Source organism: Chamaea fasciata, unplaced genomic scaffold (assembly GCF_029207755.1).
Source record: "Chamaea fasciata isolate MVZ Bird 193981 ecotype frontalis unplaced genomic scaffold, bChaFas1.0.hap1 SCAF_6, whole genome shotgun sequence".
Lineage (NCBI taxonomy): Eukaryota > Metazoa > Chordata > Aves > Passeriformes > Sylviidae > Chamaea > Chamaea fasciata.
The window spans coordinates 40,762,843-40,783,552 of NW_027094091.1; the positions used below are offsets into that span (position 1 = coordinate 40,762,843).

The 20,710-nt window shown below is 40.6% G+C and overlaps 2 protein-coding genes across 2 annotated transcripts in view; one reads left to right on the forward strand and one right to left on the reverse strand.

The window, feature by feature from the left end:
* Window positions 1-18,755, reverse strand: part of ETFDH (electron transfer flavoprotein dehydrogenase) — a 19,722-nt gene extending 967 nt beyond the window's left edge. The window contains exons 1-12 of the mRNA XM_066186059.1: window positions 18,633-18,755; window positions 16,565-16,711; window positions 15,951-16,180; window positions 15,010-15,091; window positions 14,628-14,746; window positions 14,235-14,312; window positions 11,535-11,681; window positions 9,674-9,814; window positions 7,561-7,704; window positions 2,668-2,836; window positions 850-1,032; window positions 277-498 (exon numbers count right to left, since the gene is read on the reverse strand). Coding sequence (XP_066042156.1) covers window positions 277-498; window positions 850-1,032; window positions 2,668-2,836; window positions 7,561-7,704; window positions 9,674-9,814; window positions 11,535-11,681; window positions 14,235-14,312; window positions 14,628-14,746; window positions 15,010-15,091; window positions 15,951-16,180; window positions 16,565-16,711; window positions 18,633-18,666 — 1,696 coding nt within the window. The 5' untranslated portion in view covers window positions 18,667-18,755. The remainder of the gene's footprint in view (window positions 1-276; window positions 499-849; window positions 1,033-2,667; window positions 2,837-7,560; window positions 7,705-9,673; window positions 9,815-11,534; window positions 11,682-14,234; window positions 14,313-14,627; window positions 14,747-15,009; window positions 15,092-15,950; window positions 16,181-16,564; window positions 16,712-18,632) is intronic.
* Window positions 18,756-18,915: 160 nt separating this feature from the next.
* CUNH4orf46 (chromosome unknown C4orf46 homolog) lies at window positions 18,916-20,459 on the forward strand. Its single transcript, XM_066184987.1, has 2 exons — window positions 18,916-19,105; window positions 19,201-20,459. The coding sequence occupies exons 1-2, from the start codon at window positions 18,944-18,946 to the stop codon at window positions 19,354-19,356; spliced, it is 318 nt and encodes a 105-aa protein (XP_066041084.1). The 5' UTR covers window positions 18,916-18,943; the 3' UTR covers window positions 19,357-20,459.
* Window positions 20,460-20,710: the final 251 nt, after the last annotated feature.

The window sequence follows — 20,710 nt, forward strand, 5'->3', positions numbered from 1 at the left end:
CACTTTGCTGAACAGATTCCACCTGCATGTATACTTACCAGCAAGTGTAATGAGGGAAGTATATTACTATTGTGATTTAATTCTCTTCTAACACGTTAACAGTTATTTCATCACAGAAGCACTGCTGACATATTTTACGATCTGCGACTGAACCTCCTTCTCGGAGGGAAATTGGGATAGAATGCTTGAAGTAAGTAGTAGGGCAGGTGGACCCTTCCTGAAGTACTCAGTTTTTAATCTTGGAGAAAAAGCTGAAGCACACATTTTTGTACCTACCTGCTGGACAAAATCTTTGCTCCGGTCCATCGAATACAGCCAGATTCCTGCTCACAGGGACGCTGTCATCTTTGAGAGTTAAATGAGCAGGCTGGTCATGTTCATGGTTTGTACCACTTAAAGCCACCGATGACAGGAGATCAAAACTGATTTTTCCATCGGGCTTTGGGTATTCAATAGGAGTGCAGTCTTTGGCTGGCTTGAGCTGAGCAAAATCTGGTCCTAAATATATTTTTAATAAATTTCAGTATAGAATTGCAATTTGCTATTACTCAAGATCAATTTAACTAAGCTGCTTTAACATCCCTTGTCATCAGAATGAGGTATTTCATAAAAGGTAGCCTTTTTCACAAGACAAAAACTACACCAAATTATACTAAACAGTGTTTTAATGTGTTAGTTTACATTGTGTGGTAGCTAATACGACAAAGTCTGCTTCAGTGCTTTATCACCCATTTCTTTTGTACACTTTAAGGCCTCACCACTGGACCACATGTGTGCACTAGCTGAAACCAAGACGAAAAAAGACTGACATAGAAATTTAGAATCTTCCTCAGGAAATAATGAAATTACCTGGATGTTTTAATGTCCATGGTTCCATTCCTCTCAGTATCCAATAAAATATGCCTGTATATATCATTCCTCCGTACACACCAAGTACACTGTGGCAGGATGGTCGGATGTTTCTCACAGCATACAGCTCTTTCCACACCCAGGACTTCTTCAGGTTTTCTTCATATTCTTGCACATCAAGCCCTAAGGCAGTACATTACTTGTTAGGTACCTACAGTACGTCAAAACTATCCTTGAAATAAAAAAATAGATGCTGAATAAAAGCAACGACTAGCAATGAAATGTGCAAAATAAGAATTTCAGACCTGGGAGTATACTAGACAGCATGCTTCTTGAATCAAGAGACCTGTTTTGTTGGCAGATATGTACTGCTCCTTTGTAGCCTCTATTAAAATGAGCCACAAGCAGCATTAAATTGCCTCAAACCTCAGCAAAGTATAATCAGACATGTGGCTACCTTGGCACCTCTGTGAGAAGACAGCTACTCACTCACAGATTCTGAGTGCTGACCAGGACAGTCTACCCGTGATCCAAAGCCAGGTTTGCAACTCTAATGTCAGGTTCAAAAGCTTTTTCCAAAAAAGTTTTGCAACCAAAGTCCCATTTCAGTAACTATGGCTAAGGCCCAATGGATAGTGCCAGCGCTAGATAATGTGTGTGATCAGCACATTCATGAGATACATTTGACTGCAAATTTTTGATTTAAACTCTTTGATTGTATTCTTCACAAATACTAGACATTTCACACTTGACATCTACCACAGTGCAGTTGAAGTCAAGTAATTATCTTAAAAAATAATGGTTCTTCAAATGAAAATTATTTGAGAGTTTTCCCTTCACCGTTCTCCATTACTACTGTATAGGAATAAATATTCTAAATAATCAGTTTTAAGCCCTGTCTACATATGAAAAGCATGCTTCAGTCTGTATTTCCCATAAAGCACATTATCCCTGCAAAGAGAAGAAAGTGGGACAGGAGTGGCACACTACCCACCAACAGTGTTTATAGCTTCAGATGGATCCTATGCATTTTAGCATGTCTAGCTGAAGTTTTAATTGTTCAGCACACCTTCTGTGTATGGTGCATTTCAGCTGAATGAGAGCTCATAAGGGCCTGAATCCATCAGTACAGAGAGGAGATTCCCAAAATAATCATCATGTGGCACCTGGCTGTAGTGTCTGATCTCCAGAGTGACTGAAATTCTAATACTCTCTCTCTACAGACTTTATTACAGATTTAAGGGGACAACTAAGGCTTAAACAAATCACTACAAGGTGGTCAGGACCAGGTGGTGACCACAATGTGCTTGTATTATGTATAAAATAAAATACACAGTCTTAAGCTGAGACGACTAAAAGATTAATAGAAAAAAGGATTGAATGAAAACAGGATCCTAACAACAGTAAGAGAAAATTTGAAAAATCTCATGCTGTTTTGCTTGCATTTAATCTGTTCCTTTTTTTTTCCCTGTTCTGGCAGGCTTTCAGTAATACTTTCTGAATCATAAAGCATTACTTTTCATTGTGTTTGTAGGAATGAAACTTCTGGTTTACTTATACAGGAAGCACAAGCTTTCTTTTCAGATGGTCATTACAGCTTCTAGAAGTAGGATCAATACTTATGAATAAGTGAGCAAATATTAATTTCTTTGATAAATCATTTTGTGTTATCAATAGTAAATAAGCAATAAAATATATTTTAAACAGACCCATTTCATGATTTATTCACATTTCCAACTAATTCATTCAGCCAGATTAATTACTGCTGTTAGCTGGTGGTGGTTCTAATTGAACACAAGGTAATTACAGTGATCTTACCTATTGTCTTTGATTGGAGATTTTCATTGATTATTTGACTAAAAATGGCTTCTGAAGCCAACATGCCACTTTTCATTGCAGTATGTGTTCCTTTGATCTTGGGAACATTCAGGAGTCCAGGACTGCAACCAATTAATAATCCACCTGGGAAGGTGAGTTTGGGTATTGACTGAAGAGAAAACAGAAAGAAAAGTGATTGTTTTATTCTTGTTTGTTAAAGTGAAAATAACATTCTGGAAATTAAACTGGCATAAGGCTTGAGTGTCCTTTCCATTTTCAGACTTGGCATATGCACTCTCTAAACATACACCAGGTAGTCCACTTAGGAGTTTGAGTATAGTATGCATATAGGAACAGACACTGTACTTGTGCTGAGTATGAAAGTGACATTTTCCTTATAGCCTCTCTTCAGCTGCCTTATCTGCAGCAAAGCTCCAGTAGTGTCACCAACTGATGACTTTCCTCCTTCAACCTCAAGTGAATTCTTTAAAATAAAGAACCCAAACCCCCATTTGTTTCCCTGATTTCCACACAGTTAAGTTGTACTCATCTCACCACACAGTGCTTTTTTCCACTAATCTTTTTCTGTGAAAGTGCCCAATGCTATCATGCCTGTCCCCCTCCTTATTTTAGAAGTTGCTCACAGCCAACAAATATATTTTGGTGCAAAATCACCATCTTACTCCCAATCTGTAAGCGTAATGCCATAGAGTATGGTCAACTCACAAACCTAAGGCAGCCAAGATGATTTGCAAATATCAGGTCAATAGTATTAATAAACTGTGTTATGCACTTATATTAACTAAGGAATACCTCAGCTACCAAGGTGATTAAGATTTTAGACCAGGAACAGCTTCAAAATGCAGACTGACTGTAGAACTTTGAGCAGAAAGCTCTGATCAAAGCCTAAGTCACAAATTGTGGAAGGCAAGCTTTGAACATACCCTTCCTCCAAAAGTCTTTAAGCACATCTTAATCACATCTTAATCAAGCATCCTGCTTTTATTAAAACTATCTGAAAGAATTAATTTCGCAATAACCTAAATACTAAACAAGTAGTAGAATTTAATGAAAAATGTCAAAAAAATAGACCCCTTGGAATTTAACATAACCCAAACAAAAAGTTTCGTTTCTTCTGCTTGTTCAACTATTACCTCTTCAGTAGTCACGCAGGACTGCTTACCTTTGTATAGTCATATAGCAAACACTAAAAAAAGTTATATTACACAGCATTTCCTCTGTGTTTTGTGCAATTTGTTTTATCAGAGACTTAGTGATTTGGCTCATAGGAAAGGTAATTCAGGCTGAAAACACAACTACAACTTACTTTTCTGGGAGAAGAAGTTTTAAGTTCAGACATATAACACTATTTCAAAGGAATTAAGCATGTAAGATGTTCTCTCTTTTCACAGAAAACAGCCATTCTGTGTTATCTGTTAGGATTCAATGGTATAGCACTGACATAAGCATAGAAAGACTTCTTGACCGACTCTTTGAGTTGCATAGAAAGATGGTGATCAAGTACTTTTCTTCTGCAACCACTGTTTCACATAATATGCACAGAATGACCCAACTACTGTTAAAGAATAAATGAGATTAAAGATGAGTCATGTAACACAAAAGGTAATACATAGTACATACTGCAGCTTTGGTAGGAATTCTCATTATTACTACTATGGCACTTGGTGCCTGCTTTCACACTTAGTGGAAGAAACACATCATGCCCCTGAGATACAGACATAAAACAAGGCTGCTTTAGAGGAGGAGACACCTGCTCCCTGCGGTCTTTCCTGCCAGCAGACAAGAAACCTCATGTTCTTCCTCCCCTTAGCTCAGATCAAGGCTTAAAATCTGTTAAGTGACTCTAATATTTGACACTTAAATGGGTTGTCAGTATAAAGGTTTTTTCCTCTGATTCATAGCATACACTGCTCAACAACCGCAACACCTTTTTTTCCACAAAACTCTTAAACCTTTCAAGAGTTTTTGACAAAATAGAGAGTGCATGGGAATTTAAAAGCTTTGTTTTGAGATTTTAATGAACATAAGAAATAGTAGCTACAGAGATTAAGTTACTAAACTCTGATCCTTCCTTCCACATACATTAAAAAACATGCACTCTCCCTTCATTCGGTGCTAAAGACTGAAGATCATGGTCATAAAGTTATCTATAACAAAAAAGCTGAGGTTGATGGTAACTTCATACACCTGATGCAATTCCATTACCAAAATCAAACTGGAGCTACAGAATGACTTACATAAGGAAATATTCCTGGACTACAGTGATACAAATGAGTCAGACTGCTTCAGTTATTAATCAAAGCAACACATGCAAAAGAAGAGCTAATCTTAAAACTCTTCCTAAGTGAATCATCAATAAAGCTTTTTTTTTACTGAAGCCATGTATTAAAAAAAGTCTTTTCAAAGAGTGACTTCATGATCACCTAGACAAATCTATCTACAGAGAATTAAAAAAAACCCAAAAAACCAACAAAGCAAAGCATACTTTTATATTAGGAACAATGCAAAGTAAGGGACATATTGGTTTAAATCCAGCAAAGACGTCCAAAGATGAGGCAGAAATGTGCAAGATCTGTAGCTCTACTGTGTAACTTAGCACAATGTCTGTAAGTGACTTGAAAAATACTGTGTTCTGTCAGCTACAGGTTTTGAGTAAAGGGAGGGTGCAACTAAAGTCACAATCTGGCTACTTCACCAAGGCCAGAAATTCAATGATTATGTGTGGTTTTTTAAATAGGCCAGTAACACAGCTGTGTTACAGTGTGATATGACATATTTCCACTGCAGAGTGGACAAAATCAATGCTCAGATTGATTAAATGAGCAGCATGGGTGTAATGAAGAAGCTGCTTCCTGAACCCACATGACTCACTGCCAGGAAAGCACACTGGGGTAAAAGCCTAACTCCACATGACTGTGACAAGAGCGACGCTGTGATGAAATCCACTTGTATTGCAAAACTGTGTGAAGCCACAGTTACACTAAAGAATAGGTTCAGAAAGGGAAGGCAAAGTAGTCAAGAGGGCCGAGTGGCATGGCCCCACACACAGGCTGCAAATCATGAACACTCAGGCTACTTTTAAGGTCCAAACTGAAAGGAGCATCTGGAAGATGGATCAGGGAGTACAGAACATACTGCCATGCCCTGTGTTTCAGGATGAGAAGCTAACAGGTTGAAAGTACTTTAAAACTATTAAATGTAAACTCCAGATCATTTTTGCAAGCTTTTCCAGCCCTTTCAACTGACTAAGTCTTGATGAATACATATTCAAAATTTTACCTTTTACACTACTTAAGTCAACAAAATGAACAAAGTATTCCACCTCCCAAGAAAGAAGAAATTCAAAGGTGTGCATGAAAGAAACTCAAGGTATTTGTACTTGAAGAGATAAAGATCGACCTGCCAAACTACATTACAGTTTCAGCACCATCAGTGGCTTAAGGCTCAAGCACTGAAAAGGAGTTCCTTTTGCTGGGATAAACAAATAATTTGGAAGACCCCACACGAGCAGATCAGTGGTACTGCCCTGTCTTCCCCAAGATTCCAGGCAAAACAAAAGATTGTCTGTGGCATCTTTGCTGCTGAACATACTTGACTGCAATATAAATTCCACTTCACTGGCTGTTCATGGCTTGGAGAAACACTGCTGGGTAAAAAACTCTCTGGATGTCTGGGCTCAGAGAATGTTGATGAACAGTTACATCCAGCTGGCAACCAGTCACTAGTGGGGCTCCCCAGGGCTCAGTACTGGGGCCAGACCTGGTTAATAACTTCATCAATGACCTGGACAAGGGGATTGAGTGCCCCCTCAGTCAGTTTGCAGGCTGCACAAAGTTGGGTGGGAATGTTGATCTGCTGCAGAGGGATCTGGACAGGATGGATCTATGCACTGAGGCCAATTATACTGACATCCAGTAAGGCAAAGTACTGTGTCTAGTCCTTGAGTTACAACAGCCCCATGCAGTGCCTTCGGCTTGGGGCAGAGTGACTGGAAAACTGCCCAGCAGAAAAGACATGGGAGTCCTGCCAGCTGAACATGAGCCAGTGTGTGCCCAGGTGGCCAAGAAGGTTGATGGCATCCTAGCTTGGATCACAAATAGTGTGGCCAGCAGGACCAGGGCAGTGATTATTCCCTTGGAGTCGGCACTGGTGATGCTCTATCTTCAATCCTTTGTCCAGTTTTAGGCCCCTCACAAGACACTGACGTGCTGGAGTGTGTCCAGAGAAGGGCAACAGAGTTCACGATGGGCCTGGAGCTCAGGAAGCTTACAAGGAACAGCTGAGGGAGCTGGGGGTGTTTAGCTCCAGCAAAGGAGGCTCAGGGGGGACCTTACTGCTCTCTACAACCACCTGAAAGGAGGGCGCACTGAGGTGAGGGTCAGGCTCTTCTCCCAAATAACAACTGATAGGACAAGAGGAAAGGAGCTCAAGTTGTGCCAGAGGAGGTTGAGATTGGATATCAGGAAAAATATCTTCACGGGAAGGGCTGTCAAGCACTCGCACAAGCTGCCCCGGAAAGTGGTTGAGTTGCCACCCCTGGGTAAGACATATCCCTAAGTGGCACTTACGGACATGGTTTAGTGGTGGAACTGGCAGTGCTGGACTAGTTATTGAACTCAGTGTTGTAAATAATCTTTTTCAATCTAAATGCTTCTATGATTCTGTATTTCATTTAGAAAGCAAAGTGAATAGGTCAGAAGATTTTCAGTATGACAGAGCCTAAGTCTAGCAAATCTCAGCAGCCAGTACCCAGCAAAACAAGAAGGTTTTTCTGTCCAGCAAAACATTTGGTACAGCATGCAGCACAAATCTACAGCACTAAATACATGGCCATAGAGAACTTGAAGATAAAAACTTCATGAAAAAAATTACCTGGATACCACCTTCATTTAACGCTCTGGCACCGTAGGCAATCCTTGTTCCACCCTCCAAAGTAGGCTGTACACTAGGATGGTGCTTCCACCTCTGAAATTCCCTAAATGGATTCAAATAGGGATTTTGATAATCTAAACCAACCTGAAAAAAAGAAAAAATGCAGATAAATAAAAATAAGGTATGAAACTTCCACAAAAATTTGAAATTAGAACAATTGCATATTACCACATCAAGTCTTTAAATCTATTTTATACTAAAGCAACCTTAGGATCTTTCAATTTAAACTACTGGCAAAAATATATTCTATTAATGGTACAGCAGAGGCAAATCTGAAAATTTGCTGCTACAAGTCTGCTCTCGTCCCCACCTGAAATATGAAAAATATTTAATTGCATTGTAACCTCCTTTCAGCTGTCTTTGTTATAAAAAGGATTAAATCAAGCATGATTTAATGGGTAGGATAAGCAGAAAAACTCGTTTTAATAAATATTTTATAACTCAGAGTATTTTATAACTCTGCCCTAAAAAAGCTGTAAAAAGAGGTAAACAATTATTTTTTAATTGTTATGTCCTTGTGCTCTCATACTTTAAACAGGTCTTCAAATTATTTAGTAGTCAATTATAATTTCCAGTTAGGTGAGCCATTGTAATAAAGTACAGGGGAGCAATGATGAAAGCAGAAAATGGGGTAAAAAAGATTGCCAGTGGGCTGGAAGCCCAGGATTGTTATGCATTTGAGAATGTGCTCAAATATATCCTCTGCATTTCCCATCTGTAAGATACTCTTAAAAATAATTTTCTTGCTGAATTTTTCTCTTTTGAGAAAGGGATTATTTCTGGTTGCTGTGAGCTTTATTGGAGATAAGTAACAAAATATATCATGAGTCAGCAGCAATCAAGACTTTGGTATCTGTGGCAGCTCACGGCTTTTAGAGCAGTGCTTGCATCTGCATTGCTGACAAAACAAAATTAATGAAAAGGTTTCAAAATAAAGGTGAAATAACCCTACCACAAGAATCATCTCCGACTGAAATAGGTATAAAGGTCAAAGAAAAAAAAGTGATTGTGTGTTCACACAGAAGTTGATGTTTCCTCTCTGGAGAGAACATGAACATTATTGACTACCTACCATTCTCTGTGAGAAACAGAGCTCTCAGCCCTTCTAGAATCAAACAGAATTTGAATATCTACTGTATGTACTTATTAATTCCAATATTGGAAATCTGTATAGGACAAGGAAGTGTGTCTGAGAAAGTTAGCAAGTTTTTACAATGCTTCTAACAAAACAGATAAAACCAGAGTTTTTCCACACAATCTGTAATCCTTCTGAAATCTAGGAGGCAGAAGTGTCAGCTCAGTCCCATGCTGCTGAAAGTCCAATTTCTATGCTTGACTTTTACAACATCTGTGATGAAGCATGTGCACAGGGTAAATAGTGAATTTTTCATTTTGAACTGTAGGTGATAGAGAATATTTCCAATCCTTGCTCCTGGCATCACCTGGGTGCCAGAATGACACCAGACTATCTCTGGTGATCTCACTGCTTCTGATAAAGTGGAAATAAGCAGGAAGAAGCTGCCTGCCCAATTCAGAAAAGCAGCTGCTAAAGCGGGCAATGCCAACAGGGTGGAGAATACCAAAAACAAAGTGAAGAGCTCAGAAGTTAAAGGGACATTGCTTGTAGCACTGCACTGCTTCCACTTTGTACGCTTCTCTCAAAAAGTGGAGTTACACACAAGGTTGACACATGAATTAGGAAATGAAAGTGTACAAAGAGCATGTGATTTAGATTTCCTAACTTACAAGGATTTTTTGAGCACAGTTTTGATTAGTCATTTGGCTTAGCCATTACCAAAATTCGCTTGGTTTGCAAAGAAATTATTAATAGGTTTTCTCACCGGTCTCAATAAAAGACACTGGATTAAAGACAGATTAATATGACAAATTAGCCTTCCTTAATATGGGCATAAGCACATTTAAGATTTAGAAAGGACTAAATTTGGTCTGTTCCTATTCTTGTATTTACATTTTCTCATTAAAACAGAGAAAAGAAACTGCATAAGATGAAGATCAAACAACAAACAAGAATGGAAAAACTAACTTCACTTACCACAAATCCAAGAGCAACTAAAGGCTCACTCTCATTCAAGTGATAAAGAAAGGATCCTCCATATGTATGTCTGTCTAAAGGCCAGCCTACAGTATGTTCCACTCTTCCTGGCTTCCATTTCTTTTCATCAATAGTCCATAACTGAAATGAAGATGACCAAAAAATTACTTCAGATTGCAAAGTAATGGCCTTAAGAGACAAACACATGATTATATATAGGAGAAACTTAATTTACTCCAATGAGCAATGCAAAAATTCCTACAGCAAAATACCAACTGTTTAGTATGCTTTTTTGGATTACCAATTAGGATCTTTCTTTAAATGTTGTGTATCAGAAAATATAACTGAGACTCCAGTACTACACCCAAAATTTTCATTCAACTACAAGACTCCTAATATTAGCGACTTTGACAGATACTTCTGCCACAGAATGCAATGCTTATTGTTGAATTTTTAATTTGAAAGTATTATTTTTTCACATGATTCAGTGAATTATCTTGTGAGTTTTTCAAGGTCAGGACAAAACAATATGCCTGAGTTGACTTAATATTTTCTGTCAAACAAATCGTACTGTCTCTGCTGTCTCCTAGATGTTTCCAGTGCTCCACTGACCCATGGTGAACTCGGAGAAGCATTTTCATGTTTTCAGGAGTGAGTCTATTTTCTGCTCATTTCACAAAACATCTTTGCACCAGGGAGGCTCAGTCTAATGACAGGAGGGCAGTTGAGCACCATAAGATCAGCTCAAGCATGGAGGGTACATCTACAATTATGTTCCAGTTTATATTAAAGTTTTTGAATGGGACTTCTGATTCCTCCCATTTACTGTGCTTTGACTCACATCAAACAGCAGCAATGGAAGGCATGAACTGGTTTCCTTTAATGTGAAACTGAAGGACAGGTCCTAAAAGTCCATCTAAAGCATTCCAGTCATGAAAGGGCACTCAGTCCATGGGACTAGATCACAGCTAGTCCAAAGTAAAAATAAACTCGAGCCTTGTAGAGTATGGATATCAGCTCATCAGCACCAAGTACTTCAGATCCACCCCTGCTGGACTGCACTATTTGCTAAAGCAGACAGTCTCATCTGGAAGCACGGGAACTCTACAGGAAAACCCTTCTTTAATGACAATTTCAGTATTAAAAACTGCAACAAAGATTGTCATTTACAGAGTGGTTATCCTCTAGAGAAGTGTAAACTAATATTTAACAAATATTTCGCAGCTGTAAGCACATATTAAAGTAATAAAGAATATGTTATGGTCAAAATTCTGAACATATTCTAAAATAATACAGCTCTTTTTCATGAGTGATATTTCCTGAGTACAGAATATTTTAGAAAGGAAATCTCATTCCTATCCCAATTTTAAATGCCCAGTGATATATTTTTAAAGAAAGGCTCATCCAGAAGGTGCTTCAGAGACCACGACTCATTATCTGAAACAGCTCTCCTCTCTTTCACTAGCATACAGAAAGCCATATAAAGTATTTCCTTTCTTCCTCATGCACTAACTACTAACCCCCCCCACCCCCCCAAATTAGGCAGCACAAATCCCTCTCTCATTTAGTACAAGTACAGAAAACAGATTTCACAAGCAACTGTAATTTGAAAATGTTAACAGAGCAGATTCAAAGGTAGCTGTAGTTATAACAGATACAAGAGAAGCAGCAGCTGAACAGTCATGACATTCAGGGAGCATCTGCTCTGATCAGCTTCAGAACAGCAAAGATTCTGAAGTCTGAAAGCGTAACTCCAATTCTTTAATTATTATGTCTTACACAAATTAGTTAGAAAGTAAACAGAATCTACCTTGGAGTCTTATGGTATTTCCTTTAATTGTTAAAATTATGCAAGTGATACCTCTTTCAATCCAATGCCATAGCTCTGGGGTTGACAGTTCTCCCTTAGATTGTATTTTTTGTACAGCTGTTTGGCTAGATGTCCATGGCAACCTTCAGCAAAGACTGTGACTTTAGCATGGAGTTCCAAGCCTCTTTCAAAGGTAGCCTGCAAAAGTACAGCATTTCATCAGCAGTTAGGTCTGTGCCACACCAAACTCACAGCAAGAAAATGGAGCGGTAATAAAGTGATTTTACACTACTTGGTAACACATCTCAGAACCTACAAACCATTGAAAATTATGGTTCCAGTTCAGTTGTCTTTCCCACCTAAACATGACACACCCCTGGCAAGTCTTGGAAGTGGATTCCAGTAAAGCAGCCCCAGAGTGAATAGCTATTTGTCACTGAAAAAAGAATCTTTCCAGATCAGAGGATACTTATATCAAATTTGCTCATTCACAAGGTGCAAAGGAACTCTGACAGAAAAAGAACCCTTACCTGTAACCTCACACTTTAACTTTTGCTCATGAAGTCACATTACAATGAAACATTGTGTGTGTGTGCCCCAACACACGTGACAGACTAGACAGAACTACCATATCTGAAAAACCTGAATCACCCCTGCTCCCAAAAGGACCCACTACTTCAGAATAATGGCACTACTCCAATCTGGCATGTTAAAACATACAATAACATAAACTAAATAAAATATAACCATAAAAAATTCTCATTAAAAAGTCCCAACAATGAGATTTAGAACCAGGTAAGGAGAATTGGCATAGTGCTGTATGAGTACATCACCTGCATCTGTGAGCACACTGGGCAAGAATATAGATTATGTTTACAAATTTTTTATAACAAAAAAAGCTTGATTTCAGTCAGAAAGTTTAATGTTGAAAAGGACAAGGAAAACAGCTTTGGATGAAGCTCTCCAGCATTACCCAATTAAACCATCTCAAGGTAAGCCAGCAGAGGTTCAAAAGAAGATTACTGCTTTGGTTTTCAATTGTCTCTCAGGTGCAATCTGCTTGTAGGTTACATTTGAAAATGTTCCCTCTAGCTGAGAATTACATTTAAACAGGAGTCACAGGATTTTGTGAAATTTTTTGTACTCTTTGAATTCCTGATTATCAATGTGAATATGAATGAATTTTACAAAATACTAAACAAGAGTTACCTCTTGAATATATAGTGTCCACTTTGAAGTAGCTTCATATAAAACAAATTAACTACAACTCCATATTGTAAATATTAGAAATTAATTCATTTGAAACATTTCAGTAATGTGACAGAGTTGTACTTCATAGTTTACAACCTTCTCCAATATCTACACAAGAATCCATGTGCAACTTTCTACAATGTATTTTTACCACTGTAATTTTTATTTGGTTGGTGCTGACTGCAAGTGAAAATCTATTCACTAACCACAGTCTGTTTGATTAGGCTCTGTATAAACACATTGAAGATATTCTTGCCTTGGAGGTTATACAAACGAAATCTATTTACCTGAGCCTTTATGAACTGGAGGTAGTACCAGCAGACCTAACTGACAGCTAAAATACTTGAATAGAGTGATAGTGCAGTAAAAAAACCTGCAGTAGAGGCATACTCATTATGTCATTAAAGAAGTTAAGAGACACATTCTCCCAGAACAAAAAATGAAACAATGAATCTATGTTTTGAGGATGTTAAGAAATACACCTAAAATTGTTCCTACCCATCTTAAAACAAACCCCAACTCCTAATGAAGCTTCACTACAGCAGAAGCTGCACACATTACTTGTGCCACCTTCCGGACATAGCATGCATTGGAAAAGGAGAGCATGTCTGTCCCCTACAGCAGATACACAATATTACACTGGAAAAACGCATTATACCTCCACTGGCTATATTCCCTCAAAACAAGAAAGAGTCTTTTCTTCACACTCACTGCCTTAAATGGGGAAAAACAGCCCACAATTTATGTGAAAGTAAATACCTCTTTGAAACTCTAGGAAACTAGAACGAAACTTTATTAAAAAAGAAAGTAAATGTTAAAAAAAAAACTTGTACTCCTAATTTACGTAGTCAAGTAATTCTGTGGGAAAGTTGGTCCAAGTAACTCTGAGGTGCCACATTCTCCCAACATATCATACAGGGAAACAGCACACTTAGTGCAGGTTCTGGATTCCACCAAAAAAACCAAAAATCCAAGTCTGACACTTGGGCAGGTAGTCTGGATGAAGAAACATGACAAACCAGCATAAAGGTATAAAGACTCAACTGTGTACCTTGTCCCAACAAGGTAGACAGACTCTCAGCAAGTGCAACTGCAGTTTTAAATATCAAGAAAACCAAACCAGCCAGAAGCACACACTCTTACATGTTGCTAGTTACCAGATGGCCTAAAGCTTTCTGCTTCACCTTTGGACCTTTTTTCCAGGAGTTCCTACAGTTCTTTCCCTTGTTTCCAGATTTCACATATGCCAAAACACCCTTAGATAATCTCCTACAAGACAACTTTCCTGAGAAGTTTTTTTTCTACTATCTCAGAAGAATTTTACAATGTTCTGAGACTAGAACTTTCACAGGTAATCAATCCAATTAAATAGAGAGGGAGGACAGGTACTGAATTTTACAACTTTTCTTATGCTGCAGCAAGACTACTGATGGCAGTAGAAGCAGATGTATCACAATTTCTATAATTAGACCCCTAGGTATGGGGAAGATAGATACTTACTTTGGGTGCTCCATCCTTCTGAATGCCTACATCATTAGTTGCTATCCCTTTCACGCTACCATCTTCATGAAAAAGTACCTTTGGAAATATTTAAACAAACAAACAAACAAAATTGTAATGAAACTGTACTTTGAATCTATTCACTAAAAGTTCTAAAGCAGAACTTCTAAGCACTATGACTTTAATGGTAAAACATGAAGATTATGTATTTATTCACATACTGTATGATCCACTAGCACTTTGCTGGATCTGAGCCAGGGAATTTGGACAGAGAAACAGTTTTCACAATACGTATCAGTTAAAATGAATGTTGCACATGTACAAATGATCATGGCTGCAATGAAGGGGGTTCCAAAGCCATTTTTCATAAACACACACCAACGTCATCAGTACCTCAGCTGCTGCATAGCCTGGATATATCTCAACACCCAAAGCTTCTGCTTGTTCACCTAGCCAACTCACGAGGTGGCCCAGACGTACTATGTAATTTCCATGGTTAACCATTGGAAGTCCTAGGCAAAAAAAGACACACCCACATATCAAACATCAGACACTAAGCAAAATAACTGAAACTGTACACAGCAGATGTCACATCTACAGCTACTATCTTCAAGGTAATCTCATGTATTATCAGAGCCATCACCTACTCAGAGGTGTAATCTGTAATATTCTACATACACTCGCTGCTACACCAAAATCAAACTCGGTTTGATTCATGGACAAGTTCAAAAAGACACAGAGGAAGCTGACTCTCTTCTCCCTCACTAAACTTTACCTGGAAGAATTGGCACTGGAATTCTAGATGTCTCTGTTAAAATTCCAAACTTGTCTTCAGTTACAGGAGTATGAAGTGGAGCCTACAAAAACAAAATAGAAGAAGTAGAGAGTAATGCTTTCGTAACCAATCCAACAGAAACAACAAATCAAACAATCAAACTGGCAGTCAAGTACAGGTTTAGTATAGCATTTCTATAGGAAGGTATCACAAGAGAGAAGATAAAGTAATTTATGAGGCAGTCACCAGGCAAGAATCAACACAACTACTGAGGTTAAAAAAAAAATTTGGCTTTGCAAGTAACATCTATTGTACACAGGCTTGTACTACAATGATATTCTAGACCTTTTTAAAGAAGGCACCTCAACTTGCAGATTTATCACCATGAGGCAAACCAAAGAGTTGATGGCTGACTTCTTGCAGCCCTCAGGTGATAGTGGGCAGATGGCTGCAAGTCAGATGGCTGTTCTGGGACCTCCCTCCTACAATCATCTTAGGCCTTTGCTCCACCACAGTGTCTGCACAGAACTCAGTGTACTCTGTGCCATCTCCAAAAAAAGTGCACAGATCCAGCACAGATCTGTCATTGGTAAGGACCAAATGCCTTCCTGCTTGTACACAGGAGCTGGATTTTGCACAAAGTGCAAAAGCAAGTGCAGGGCACCCCAGGCTGCACCTGACATATTGTGTATATGCAGTAGGACTACTGCAGAAAAGAGCAAAGGCCACAGCATATCTGTGTAGACAGAAAACTTTTAGCATTGTTGAACTATAGGAAACAGACTACAAAGAAGGCTTTCATTTTTGTTTTGTTCCATCAATGTATTTTAAAATGGCACTAATTACTAATGTTACCAGGTACAAACACATACCAGAATCAGTCAGATATGAAGTTCATTACAATCTAATAATGAACTTTGGAGTTTACATCTCATACATACCCCTCGCTCTTTCCAGTCTGGAAAGAGTTCTTCTAAGGACCTTGGCTCCAGACAAGCACCAGACAACGTATGTGCACCAATCTGAGAGGCCTTTTCCACCAGGCAAACACGCACTTCTTTGTTGTGCTCGGCAGCCAACTGTTTGAGTCGAATGGCTGCAGAAAGGCCTGCAGGGCCTGCTCCAACAATGACAACATCAGCTTCCTCTGCAAATCTTTCCATGTTTACCCCTTCAACAGAAAAAAATGATAATAACATAAGCCAATCTCCAATTTCTTCTAACCTCTCTCTCACTAAACCTTCATGGTAAGAACAACTGAAAAAACCAAGCAGACACATACTGAGCATAACTAAATCTTGTTAGGATAATCACTAAACCAAAAGCTGCTTGTATATTTTCTTTACGAAAACAAGCATACTAGTTTATAGCACTAAAGACACTCATTGTGAGATACCAAGCAAAAATTTCATTTGAAATATTACTACTGTATTTAAGTGTTGAGAATTTTCATAAAGAGAAAAAAAAAGCAATCCATTTCAGCATCTTTAAAACTCAGCAATGACAATAATAATAATACTAAAGCATAGTTTTTTAGAGAATGCAGTGTTTTTACCTTCCCATCGTTTGTCTTTGTCCCGAGGATGAATTGTGTAGTGTGTAGTTATGCGAGGCACAGAGGCAGTAGAGGCACATCGTGAGACACGCAGTGATAGAAGGCAATCCTTCCTGATCAACTTTAGAGCATGAAAGCACTGACGTGCTGCAAAAACCAGAAACAACTTTGTCAAATCAGTAGTTTTCCAAATTTTTCAAAATTTCAGAGATGCAAGTAGCACAACAAATATGACAGCCTGCCCCTCCCAAAGGCTACCAGGTGAAACAAAGATGAGGAACAATAAACACCAATTTTTAAATTTTCAAGCTAGGAGGATGCTGTGTAATTTTTTATCAGGAAAAAAAAAGAAGCTTCCCCTTTAAGCATTCTTTACTCAGTACACAGGCCAGCCATGCACAGCTGACATAGGATAATATGAGTAAACACAGGTGAAACACATTTTAAGTTCTGATTTAATTTTGAACTTCAAAAGGTTTATTTCGGACTGCATTAAAAGTGACCTAACAATGGTAGAAACAGGACATGCAAGTTTAGCTCTGACATCTCAACATACATTGAGACACACACCTTGGTCTACTAATATAAGACAGTTCATCTAAAGTACATGCCATGGTCTACAGTAAAAGCACAGACTTGAATCCAAGTATGCTTAGGCAAAGCTAGGAACAGTAAATACTGGTAAACTTTTACCTTTGCTGCAGATACAGTAATTGTTGTGAGAACAAACTAGAATTTCTGTGTAAGCAAAGGGACGAAAAATAAACTTTTGAATTATCAAACCAGGACTCTTTTCAGAGGGCTATTACATGTTATCATTTTCCTCTTTTAGAAACAAATAATTTATGTGTGTGATTTGTATTAAAAAAAACCTAACATCGTTAGTATGAAAACTAGTTATAGTTAAAAGGTCTGTGAACTAATGTGCCTTGACTAATACTATTCCTTCCTTAAAGAATTCCCTATATTCATGGATGAAGAATGATCCCATATTTAAAGTGGAGTATTTCTGCAAATCTACGTAAGTAAAATCACCAGTGTGCTTTGACTGAAATGTTTAGTTGAGAATGGCAATTGGCAAGGCCAGCACAAGCATCCTGTGTCATAACCCTGCCTGGTGAAGTTAGGACAGAGATCTCTATACACAAGGTAGTGAGTATTGTCCATGCTGGTTCCTTTACAGGAGTTCTGTACCCAACCAACATAACATAAAAGCTATTATCATACCACGTCATTATTCTTAGTTACCCTTCACCTGCAACCAGGCAGGATCTGAGAACAAGTACTCTATAAGGTTGCTAACAGCTACATCCATACATATATATTACAAAACTTTAACTTAACTTTCAGGATTTATTTGACCATAACTGATGGTATCAAGAATCACACAAGATATTTAAGAAAAATCAACTATTTTACACATATGCAAAAGAAGTGAAGCTCTGCTCCGAACACGTCTGATAATAACAGAGGTGGGTGCAAACGCTGGACTGGCAAAGTCTTCCCCAGCGGGCGCACAGTGCCTGGGCCACGGCGCTTTTGGGAGCTCCCGGACGCTGAGTGCGATGGGAAACGCCTGCAAGAACCAGGCAATCTCCAAGGAGAAACTTTGTGGCAGCTCTTTAGTAACAGCTGCCGGGATGCTGTCTCCACAACTACTTCCCAAGTAAGGGCACTCGTTCCACTGCTTTATTCCAGCCTTTAAAGGAGGTGACACCTAGTGTCGCTCAAAAATTCTCGCCCATTCACCCCGCCGCAGGTGAATAACCCACGTCAATAGCACAGCTGGGGCGCGGGCAGCGCTCCCGCACAGCGCTGTCCTCCCGCCTCAGGGCGCACAGCGGCCCCGGGCAGGGGGAGCCACGGGGTCCCCGCCCGCCGGCCCCGCTCCGGCCCCGCGTCCGCCCGGACACCGGCGCGACCCAGCCGCGACCTTTGCTCTGCCTCGGCGCCGCGCCAGCCGCCGGCCCCACCCGCCGCGCCGAGCGGCCCCCTCAGCCCAGCCCAGCTCAGCCCCGGTCGGGCTGGGCCGCGGGGCCGGGCCCTCCAGCCGGCCCCGGCGCGTTACCTCGGCGGGCGGACGGACAGCCGTAGAGCAGCATCGCAGCGGCCCCCGGGCACCCTCCGCTTCCCGCGACCGCCCTGCGCACACCCCGCCGGCCTCGGCCCCGCCGCGCCTGCGCACCCGGCCCCGGGTCGCGTCCTCCCCGCCCCGTCCCGGGGCAGGACTACAGCTCCCAGAGCTGCCCTCGGGGGCGGCGACTGCGGCCGCTGCCAGCCCATCCGCGGCCCGACGGCGCTCGGCGGGAGCGGGACTGGGCGTGCCGTGGGCGGCGCTCGGGCGGGAGGCGCGCCCGGCGCGGGAGAGCCGAGCGGGACATGGCCGAGGCGGGGCCGCTGCCGCCCGCGGCCGTGCCCGAGGGATCGCCCGGCGCCGAGCCCCGGAGGGTCCGCCGCGGGAGCGAGGGGTCGGGGCCGCCGGAGATGCCCGGCGGCGACGCGCGGGAGCTGCTGGAGGAAGTGGAGATGCAGATCGGCGACGTGAGTGCGGCGCGCTGCCCCCGGGAGGGCTCCGGGGCACCCGCGGGGACGGTGCCGGGCCCCGGCGACCCCCAACCTCTCTGCCGTCCCTCCAGGCCGCCTTCTCGCTGGCGAAGATCCTGGAGGCGACGTCGGCCGTGTCGGCCCAGGTGGAGGAGCTGGCCACCAAGTGCTCGGAGAACGCCCGGTTCCTCAGGACGTGGCGGGACCTGCTGAGGGAGGGCTACGAGTCCCTGAAGCCCAGCGGCTGAGGCTGGCGCTGCCCGCCGAGCCGCCCGCTCGGCCCCGGCTGCTTTAGGAGTCCTTTTCCACCGTCCCCTTTGCTTTAGGGAGCTCACGTGGAATTTTGTTTTCCCCTGGAATTCTTTCACAAATACTTGAGGGCTCTCGTATGGATGTTTTATGTTAGTCTACCGAATAAAAAAAAAAACTTTGTTTAGGGAATCAGTTTTGACTTTTAGATTTTTCGTTGAAGCTCAAGCGATCTCATACTCTCCTTTTTTTTTTTTTTTTTTTTTTTTTTTTTTTTTTTTTTCCCTCTCTTTCGTGCTAACGTGGTATATACAAAGTTAGTATTATGCTACGTTCAAAAGTTATTACTGGTAGGGGAGTGGTATCCTATGATAAAGAATTGTCAGCCCTCCTTTTTTAAAAGCTGTCACCAGCAGAAACCCTGCCAACCCTTGAGAAACTTCAACTAACTTCAGTTTTTTTTGTTATGAACACTTTTTCTTCATGTTGAGTATGGGATAATGTGGCAAGTTGTGGCTTATTTATGAGCTGTAGAAAAATCGTATATCCCAAACCTTTTAGCAGTATTACAATGTATGTCTAAACCTGCGGACTATTTTTTGCAAGATATTTTATTACTGCAAACAATTCTACCTTACATTTTGTTTTAATAAAGTGCCTTATCATGGACCATATACCTCTGCAGGGTAGAAGTTTAACAGCATTGTTTACTGATAGGATGGATTCTTTTGAACTGTAAGTAAAAGCTTCCATTAGTTAGAAAAGAATCCGTGACATGTCCCATCGCTGGGGAAGCATGTCAGAGCTTTTCCAGTATTTGGTCCTGTTTTTTATCTTTGCCTTAAGCAGTGACTAGCTTGATAGTCTAGAGCTTACTCTTAATAGAACCTTTAGGTCTGAAAGATGGCTGAACTGTAATAAATTGCTGTCCTGTCACTCCTGTACCTTTACCAGGCACTGTGAAAAAAAGTAATACTGAGATGCAATGGCAGGCTGCAGGAGGACATGACTCTGCCATGACTTATTAGCTGGCCTTATTTTTACTTATAGGACTTTGAGAAAGACCCACTGTAGTTTGCTTATCAAAACAATAAAGGTGTTGCAAAAATTCCGAAGTATTGACTATTACTGTATTATTGATAGAAACAAAGGTGACAGTGAATATAACCATAATCACTAGTAGTGAAAAACAAGTAATGGCAAGGTCAGGGATCCTTGCATATCCCCGCAAAGGCAGTTACAGTCCTTGAGAGGGCTTGGCCCCTCAGAGTAAGGAGTTCTACTGAATTGAGTTGTAATTGTCCTAGTTAAAGGCAATCCATGTGGCAGGATTTTGCTTAGGTGTTTTTAACC